The 9,854-nt window shown below is 48.3% G+C and overlaps 1 protein-coding gene across 2 annotated transcripts; it reads right to left on the reverse strand.

The window, feature by feature from the left end:
* Nucleotides 1-1,354: 1,354 nt before the first annotated feature.
* Fezf1 (FEZ family zinc finger 1) lies at nt 1,355-9,177 on the reverse strand. Of its 2 annotated transcripts, XM_051175758.1 has the most exons (5): nt 9,049-9,177; nt 2,839-3,716; nt 2,499-2,633; nt 2,105-2,237; nt 1,355-1,713 (listed from the first exon to the last, which is right to left on the reverse strand). In XM_051175758.1, the coding sequence occupies exons 2-5, from the start codon at nt 3,637-3,639 to the stop codon at nt 1,355-1,357; spliced, it is 1,428 nt and encodes a 475-aa protein (XP_051031715.1). In that variant the 5' UTR covers nt 3,640-3,716; nt 9,049-9,177. The 2 variants fall into 2 exon arrangements, with proteins under 2 accessions (XP_051031715.1, XP_051031714.1); XM_051175757.1 differs by lacking the exon at nt 9,049-9,177 and having other exon boundaries at nt 2,839-4,062.
* Between the last annotated feature and the right edge of the window lie 677 nt (nt 9,178-9,854).

Genomic DNA, 9,854 nt, shown 5'->3' on the forward strand with positions numbered 1-9,854 from the left:
CCCCCCAGGAAGTAGCCTGCTACCACAGCATTTCTTATGCAGGGCTGTGAGTTTGTCTGGCAGCTTCTACTGAGCAGCTAATAGTTTAACAACCCGGCTTTGATAAATCTGAACTAATTACCCCTCTTAATTAAAGTCTTTAGCAGTTGTTTCACTGTTTTGGCAAGAAAACAGGAGAGACTTGCAGTTAGAAAACACCAGAGCTCCAGCACACAGAGGAGCTGCTGATTAACACTTAAAGCGTTTCAAGGACCTGGCACCCGCCACGGTTTGGTTTTCATCCATGTCTCCTCCTTGAATGGAAGCATACTCGGCTATAAACATGTGCACATATCTAAAAACATACAGGCTGTCTTTGCCAGCTGTGTTCCAGTCAGTATGTGTCTTCAGAATGGTGGAAATGCACACAACACGGCCTCTAGGTACAATGTCCCCTGCCTTTGTACCACAAATCTACCAGAAGATCCATGCCAGAGTCTTGTTTCTGTTAGACACACAGCTTCCATCTCAGGGTTTCATCACATATCATAACCTCGACCAAAGCATAGGGAGAGACTATTTGCATATGGTAAATATTCAGATCAAATTAGTTAGCATTATTTTTTTTTAAAAGATGAGTACAGGTGAGAAAGTCGGATCCAGGGATCTTTAGCTGAATAACACAAAGTCTTGAAGTTTGTTGATTAAATAAGCATGTTCCAAGTATTTATTTCCAACAGTCAATGAATCAACTTCGACGTGCAAGAATGAAAACCAAAATTCAAATTCATCCATTATGAACCACTCTTATCTAATGTGCACGTGTGTGCATGTATGTGTGTGCTCACAAACGTGCCTTCACGGGCACACACATCTGTGTGTATATAGAACATACACACTGTGTTTTGTTGCTTCAGGGAAGGAGAAAATTATAAACAATCAGCAGGCATTTTAAGACAGTAGAATCGACACAATGGAAATATATACAACAATAAAATTAAAATGGTGCAGCATTCCCGGGTAGAATAATACAGATCTCAATAAATACAGCAGATATTTGTTTAAGAACGAAACAAAACAAACATCATCTCTCCACCCGAGATGAAGTCTTTTCAACTTAAAAATATTGAAATAAGCCCCTCCAAATGTAGCATAATTGTTAGTGCCTATATAGAATATAATACACAAAACCATTTAGCAGGTGCATGCAAGAGGCGAAAGGCCAAGGTATGAAGAGGCTTCCGGTTCTCCCAAAAGTGAGGGGCCCAAGTGCCTCGGTTTTTGCAGGTCAGCCTAGACCAAGAGGTCCGCCCTATTCAGCCGACCTCCGCTGTGGGGGCCCTCCCGCTGGGATTGTGGGGGATCTTTGCCTCCTTCACTGGTGACCTTGGTGAAGCCCGGGTTGCAGAGGCCCGGGAGGCGGCAACGCTGGTTGCCGCGGTGGCAGAGTTGCTGGCGGTGGCTGTGGCAGCTGGGGCGGTGGGTCGCTGCCTGGCTCCCCAGTAGGAGTGCGTGTCAGCCCCAGGCTGCTGTCGTGCAGCTTGCGAACGTGCTTCTTGAGGTCAAAGTTCCTGCAGAAGCCCTTGCCGCAAGTGGGGCAGGTGAAGGGCTTCTTGTCATTGTGAGTGTGCATATGGAAGGTGAGGTTGTACACCTGGTGGAAAGCCTTGTTGCAGATGTTGCACTTGAACTGCTTCTCCCCGCTGTGGGTCAACTTGTGGTTTTTGTAGTTCCCTGAAACAGGAAGGGGGGGGGGGGGGAAATGTCCGGGATAAGGTTCTGAACAGAGCTCGAAAAGAAGATAAAGGATGCAAAAAAGGTAAGGGGGCAGGCTGAAGAGCCATCAGATCTCTGACCCAGGGTGCCCGGCACTGGTTCTCCTAAGTTTATGGGTAAGCACTTTGAGTTTATTTCTTCTACATGTCAATACACACCCATCTATCCAGATATGCCAAATGAAAGCTAGAGGTTACAAAGAAGTACCCTTTGATGTCAGAAGGCAGCCTTCCTCAGCTAAGCAGTTAAACTTCACTTAGAGGTTTGGTTTTGTTTTTGAATACCCCGAGAAGATTCAGTACAGCTTTCCTAAGACTCGCTATGAGAAGACATCTCCTGGGTCCGATACCTTTTTGATGAAACCCTTTGCCACAGAATTCACACACGAATGGCTTGTAGCCGGCATGGATCCGGGTATGCGTGTTTAACGTGGAACTCCTATTAAACGCTTTACCGCACTGGTTACACTTGTGAGGTTTTTCCTAAGCAGCAGAAAGAACGGGAAGAACAGAGAATTTAATTTAAGGTACTTTGTTATTATGATGTAGAGTCCTCGCAGCACAATACAGGAACAAAAGCAACAAAACAAGACATCTCCCTAGTCCAGCTCAACAGATCTTATGGCAAAGAGTGAGGCTCTATGGACCGGTTTTTGTTTGTTTGTTTGTTTGTTTTTGGAGGGGAGAGGGGGCAGCAAACAGTTCCGAAATCTCCCCGGGGAAAACTGTGACAGAGGAACATACCTGCGTGTGAATGATTTTATGCCTGCAAAGGGTGCTGGCTTGTCGGAAACCTTTCCCACACACTTTGCAAACGAAGGGTCTGGCTCCTGTGTGCACCGGCATGTGACGGGTTAAGTTATAGTGCGCATTAAAGACCTTAAAATGAAACACATAGAAAGCAGGTTAGCTAGACAAGAGATTCGAGTTCGAAGTGGACAGAAGGAGGAAGGTGGGGGGCAAAATAAGTTTTACCCCCATTCTTCAAATACTAAAATGGAAGCAAAGGAGGGAGAAAGGCAAGAAAGAAGAAAAGGAAGAGGAAGGGAGGGAGGGAGGAACTTCTTTTTTGCATAATACTTACCTTTCCACAGACTTCGCAAGTGAAAACTTTGGGTTTGGCATTAGGAGAGCCGCGGCTGAAATCTGAGGTTTTGAACGCTATTTTTTCTGACAAAAGTTGGGCGCTTTCTTTCATGTAATGCTGCAGCTGCGCCTGGGACAGGTCTTTGAAAGCTACACCCGAAGGGAGCTTCTCCACCGCCGGTACAACCAGTTTATTCCTTTCGGCTAAATATGTTTTTGGCTGTGGGTGCAAAGGGGAGCTGAGGAAATAGGAGGCCACGGGGTGGATGTTCACGCCAGCAGCCGGGTGGCACGGGCCATCACCTCGGTTCAGGTAGCACAGGGCGCCCATGGCATGGAACGAAGAGTGGTTGACCACACGCGGCCTTACCAGCTTGTACTGCTGCAGCGGCAGCGTGTCGCGGGCCAGGTCGCCCTTGAGACTTAGCGCGCAGTTGAGCAGGTCGCTGCAGCTGAACGCCGGCGCCGAGGGCGCCACCGCGGGCGGCGCCGGAGCCTCCAGACTCGCCTTGCGGGGCTCGGAGCCAGTCACTCCGGCTTTGGAGTTCGTGTCGTACGCCACGGGGACGAAAGGGATCATGCAGGGGATCGACGAGTTGAGATGCAGAGAGTGCTTGGGGTCTCCTTTGGGCACGGCTCCCTGCAGGAAGTGGGGGACCGGCAGGGCCTTAGGCTCAGGGGTCCGCGCCATGATTCGTTCGATGGAGAAAGCCAAGGGTTTGGATGTGTTCATCACGCTGCCCCGAGCTGGAGCAGTCGCTAGCATTTTGGTGGTCGCGTTGAGGCAGCTACCGTCCATGACTGAGTTGCCAGCTTCCGTCCGCCGGGGTTGGGTGGCACGGTCGGTCGTTGCCTCGTCCCCAGCTTGTCACAGACCTGCGGAGAGGACAGGCACCGTCACCACCAGCAGCCTCCTCCTCCTCCTCCCCAGCATCACCAGCCGAACCTGCCTGCCCAGCCCAATGGACTCCTGCCAGCCCATCGCAGAGTTCTTGGCGCACCAATGACTCGGGGACAATCACTACTTATTTCTATCAATAGAAAGTGTTGTGTCAATAACGCAGCCAAGATCTCGCCAATCGTTAACTTCCAAGAGGAGAAGGTAAACTAGATAATTGCTCAATTCGCTTCCAACAGTCAACAGGAAAACTTTTTTTTTCTCTGCAGTCGGTGACTACTTTTCATTGGTGAGAGAGGATCCCCCGCCCAGAAGAGGCGGGGGCGCTCTCCGCAATGCGCCCTGCCCTCCCCTCCACGCAAGCACTCGCCCGCACACACTTCTCTACCCTTCAGCCACCCCTCCCCCTTGCTTCCTCTGTCTTTTTAATTCTCAATCTGCTTAACCAGGCTTTAGAGGCCAAGCAAATCTGAGATCAATTTTCTCGTTTAGCTCTAAGTGACATCATCTAAAATCATTGTGCTAGGGCTAAATAAGGAAACAGAGTCTAATTCAGGGGCAAATGCCAGGCTATATTTATCAAACGCCAGGCTCTAGACAGCCTTGACCAGGAAGCCTCTGAAGGCAAAAATCCGAGGTTTCTTTGCTTGGTTCGGCTGAGCACAGATCCGGCCACGCTGCCTCCTACGCAGCCCACTTTCGTCCTCCAGAACCCGGGGGCGCTGCTCGTTCCCTGAATTGGAGTCTCTACGGCTCGAGCCGCGTCTGGACCCTTTGGAAGACACCAGCAGGTAACTGGCCTCCCAAAATGCCCCCTGAGATTTAAAGGCCTTGGGAGGCTTGTTATGTGTTTGTGGTTTTGTAAAAAACGATGCCCATGGCAATTGTCCTGGGAAAGACGCACCAGCATCACAAAGTTGAGGAGTTGCAAGGAATAAGCGGGTGTCACACTACAAAAAACCTAGCCGCAGCCGCGGATCGGACTCACACACAAAAGCGCGCGAGAGCGCGCTTCCTTGAGTTTCCAGAGAGAACCCCCCAAAGGGCATTTCTTCAAAGAACTTGCTCCCTTAGCTCCTTCGGAACAGAGCGTTCGAGATGCTAAGCCGAGAAGGGGAATAGAATCTAAGATCTCCACCTCGGCTGCCAGCGGTGCTTGCCTCTCAGTAGCTGTCAGTGCCCGTGACACCTAGTGTGTCTGTGCAGAGAACTGAGCGAACCCTCAGCCCCAAGTGGTGACCACAGCTTCATTTGTGGCCCTCCAAAAAAACACTCGGCGACCCAGAGTGCATCTCCACGTCCCCCCCCCTAACCCCCCAGGGTGTCTGGCGCCCTCCCGTTGTGACGCCTGGGCCCAAATTCCCGGGGTTGAGCTCCGCTGAAGACGCCCGAGGCCGAGGCTCGCACAGAGCGGGTTCCCGCCGCTCCAGCCAGAGTTAGCCGGAGCAGCAGAGCGCGCTCCTCCGCGGCGCAGTCCGCGCAGAGCCTGCGGTCGCAAGGAGCAGAGCCCAGGGTCTGGGCATGTTCCTGGGGCTGCAGGTAGTAGGAAAACCCCGCGGCTCGCAAGCTAGCGCCCGAAGGAGCGCTAGCTGTGAGCCCGGACCCTCACCGCCTGGAGGCAAACTCCAAGCACCACTCGCCTGGTGAGTTACTCGAATGCTTGTGGACCGGGTGCCCAGGTATCTGGCCGAGAGTGTGAGGTGCTGTCCTCCGATGGGAATCCTGGAAAGGGCCAGCACTGGGCGGTGGGTGTGGTAGCCTGGGATTGTTGAACCCAAGGCCAATTTACTCAAAGGTGCCAAGTTGGGATTCAAATGGAGGCAATTGGCTTTCAAGTATTCCTTCCTCCATACCCCCTTTTCTAGCCCATGCCAATCCAGGGACGCAGGCTCTTTCAGCCCCACCCGGACTTTGCGTGAGCCAGTTCAGCCACTGCCAGGAAAAACGTAGAGAGAGGATTGTTGAGGGCTGACAGTGAGGCGGGACGCTGAGTGGCTCCTGGCAAAATAATCGCTCAAAAAATAAGGGCCGGCAGAAGTCTTTTTGAAAGGTGCCAGATGGTGGGAAAATCTAGCTGTTGGAGGCCCGCCTTAGTGGCTAGGCCAGGGAGTGTCTCATTTCAGGTATCCAGGCAGCTTCTGGAAGACCGGTGAAGCCCAGAAGCGCCGGAGTCCATCCAGGGCAGGACACCCTGGACAGAGAGGAGAAGGCTACATAAAACCCGGGAGACATCGTGGAGCCCTTTTTGGCCTCAAGTTTCCCTCAACTGGAAATGTTCGTTCGATTTACTTTTGGGGCCCCAGAACCTCGGCTCTTCACCCTGATCAGACAAAGGCTGCAGAACCCGAATAGCTTAAGGAAAGGCCAGGGGCGGGGATGTCCCTGTCCCACGACAGATGGGTAGAGGTTAAGACTTTAATTGTTGCCTTTGGGGGCGGATCAGATTCTCTTTCCTACCTGCCTTCCCAACAGCGAAAAATCTCCCCCCTGCTGCACTCCTCCCTCGCCGGTACAAGTTTAAGGAAGAAAGCAAAGAGGGGGAACAAACAAACAAACAAACAAACAAAAACTTCTGCGGTGCGGAAAGCCTTGGACTGCCCAACTGATTAGCTAGCTGATTTGAGCAACTCTCCAGCCTTTAGAGCGTTACCTGCCTTCTTGACTGAATACCACCAGTTTTTTTTTTTACATTTGTCCCTTCCCTCCCCCTTTCTTATTTCCCCTCCCCCTCCCCTCTCCTCAACAGGGGGAAAGGCCTTTATTTGCCTTCGATAAATTTCCTCTTCAGTGGACACTAACTTTAAAAAAAAAGGGAAAATATTAGCTAAGGGCTTTATATAGTTAACATTTCAATAGTTTGCTTTTCATTGGTCTTTCGGGATTTGCCTTTTCTGCCAAGTGTTTGAAAATGTCATTTGAGTAAATACAGCAAGGCACCAATTATTTCCTTTCTTTTGAGATAGCCCTGATCTTGCTAATCCCAAAGATCTGAGATGTGTTTTACAAATTCAAGTCTTAATATGCCAATATTTGTTAATACTTTCCACTCAGTGTATAACCAAAGCATGCATTAACGTTTAATATGCATTCCATAAGGTAAAGATTTTCTTAAAATACTGAATGTGTTTAGGAACGGGTTCTTAATGTCAGAGGTGAATACTTTGTTTTATTTACAATCATTTGAAATTACAGACAAAGTAATAGGCAGAGAGCATAAATTTGAAATTTTAGAAGCTTCTCAGAGATTCCATCAGTTAAAATTGTTTGCTTTACTTAAAGAAATATAAAGGAGCTTTGTTTGTTTAATTAACAGAAAAATAGAAACATAGGGAATCTTCAGAATTTCTTGGAGAATCCTATAATCTCCCTGGTTGTTGTTTGTTTGTTTAGATCTGATTTTACTTGCTCTACTCATCAACTTTAAATCCAGAATTTAAGTATTTTGGTTGGCAAGCAGGAGATATCCCAAGAATTCAGAACAGTCCTTGATATAAAGAGGCCTAATAACATAGTAGAATCAATACCTAATAAACAAGAAAAATCTTCCTATTGAATAACAACTGAAAGTTGCATTTTCCGTAGAATCTAATCTTATACTTCGATGTTTCTTTAACTCTGTTCGCCGTAATTCTCAAAGACTTGTATAATTTCCCTCAGACTTTTTACTTGGCCCCTGTCATAGCCTAATAGTTGCAGGGTAAAGATTATTGCCATCAGAAATTTAAAAAAAAAATACTATAAGTTTCTAAATATTCTGTAATCTTTGGCTATTTCCTTAATAAGTTACAAAGTACTGGTTAGCTTTTTCTTAATAAATTAATTAGAAAACATGGTAACATAGCAGATCCTTAGTCAAGGGCATTGGTTTCTCACTACTCATATTTTTGGGGTTTTCAAATCCAACAAGCATCCCTGACTTGCAACCCTCTACCACCAACAGTCATTGTTCTTTATTATTGTTATAACTATTATGGCATCCTAGATGTTTGGATGTTCCCAGCCTAATAAAATAACACAAAAGGCAGCGCAGATTACTTCTAGAAGAGGAACGGCATCCCTAAATTCCTGTACTGTCTTTGTCACGGATTGATGTTTCCTGGTCTCTTCTGGTGTGCAATAGAGACTGAGTGTTCTGATGGGACACAACTAAGGTCTGTATGGTTTAAGGAAGTAAACTTTTTTGAATACTTCAAAATAATTAATGGATACACAGTGGGACAAACTTGGCAGCACATAAACAAACAAGAGGAGAACAGCTTTGGATTTAAGGCTTCCTTTAGTTTATTTGGTGGCTAGTAAAGATCTTGATGGAGAAGGTGGGTACTGGAAGAGTTGGGGGGCGGACTTGGAGGTGAATGTGATCAAACCACATCGTAATAAATTATTATATAATTAATAAAAGTACTTGTTATAAATATTCCTTGATAATTTTGTATAGCATGTGAAGGGCACTGTCACCAGTTAGGACTCTGTGAACCAAAGAGCACCACCCCCCTCTTGGGGTGGGGGAGTTTGAGGGTAAGCAGTTTGTTATTTGTCTCTAGACCTTCGTTTTTTACTATTTATTTTATATTAAGAGTTCCTCTAAATTCAGTGAAATCATTCCCTTCAAAACAGCATTTGCATGTTAAATCAGTTTGTAAAGGGTAGTGAAACCTAACTTAGGACTGTTTTGAAAAAGGCGGCAGGTAACTCTGTCAGCCGCCTCTAGGGCTGGTTAATGTCTACCCCTACCCTAATGCTGGGATTTCTCTCACCCGTTCTTACAGGCCTGTGAGGCTTGTCCCTCTCAGCTACAAACGACTCAGGCCTGGGCTTGGTGGGAAAAAGAAGTTCACCAACAAGGAACTCAACTTTTTCGTGGAGCAGCTTAAAAGTAAAGCAATCAAATCCAGCAAAGTTTTGCTTGTAATTTGCTACGGTGTTGTTGAAAGTTGAGAGGCAAACACGTAAAGGAGGACGTGCCTATTTTTTTTCTTACACACTGACAACATGACTACGATAATAGAAAAGCTGGTTAATGCAATTGATGATTAGCATTGTGCAAAAGTTACCAGATAATTTCTAAACAGTCATTTTGTGGCCAATAAAAACCATATTCAATATAAAGCGCTACTCTTCCTTGATTTTGGCCAGGGTTTTAAAGCAGTTTCAAACTTTCTTCCATAAGTGATTCCGTGAAATGAAAGGCGATAATAGAAATTGAAATAACACAGAGTGAAGAATGAGATTAAAGCAATAGAGAAGCAAATACAGGTAAATCAGCATCCGTGAGCCAGAAATCCCCAGAGCCTTTTACGTTTCAGTTACCTCCCGGATTCCTGTCCACAGTCGCTTGGGCCCGGGAACGCCCTGCGCTGACCCGCAGCCCCAGGCTGTTTTAGCCTCCGTCCGCCATCGCTAGGTCTGGTCGACCCGGTCCCCAGCTGCCCAGGGAACCTGTGTTCCGGTCGCTTAAGGTGGGGGTAGACGCAATCCTCCTCGGTCACACTTCGACTGCCAGAGCCCAGCTCTTGAATAGAAGCCCGAAGTAAAATTCGAAAGCTGAAAATTCGTCCCTGTCGTGTTCTGCCCTGCTTGCTTCTCGCTCATAGATCCCAACTAAAGTCATGTCTCCACGGCCGAGAGAGTTGAAGCTGATGCGACTGCCTGGGAGCGAGCAGCTGGGCGTGCAGCTTGTGGTTCTTGGCAGGGGCTGGAGAGCCAGGGCGCGTCTCCAGCGGCGGGCTGCTGGACCTTCCCGCTCGCCCGCAGCTCTGTGCGCGTCCCGCCCAGCTCCGAACCGGCGCAGCGCCTCCCCAGGGCACGGCCCCCACCTTCGGTTAGGCCAGCGTGACTGCGGCCCGATCCGGTCCCGAACTCTGGCCTCAGGACCATCACTAGCCCTACAGCCCCTCCCCGGCTCGATCGTGCTCCTCCCTCCCCGCAGCTCTGCAAACCCGGGAGGCTGGAAGGAGGAGGGGAGGCTTGTAAGTTTCGGGAGGGGGCGCGGGTTCGTGTTTACAAGACCAAGAAACAGTTGGTTGTCGGAGAACTCGTTTGAAAAGTTTTTGAACTGGACGCTCACTAATAGCCTGGCTTTGACGACTCCGGGTGTAAGTGAAGGGTCAGTCAGT

This window comes from Phodopus roborovskii, unplaced genomic scaffold (assembly GCF_943737965.1).
Source record: "Phodopus roborovskii unplaced genomic scaffold, PHOROB, whole genome shotgun sequence".
NCBI classification, from domain to species: domain Eukaryota; kingdom Metazoa; phylum Chordata; class Mammalia; order Rodentia; family Cricetidae; genus Phodopus; species Phodopus roborovskii.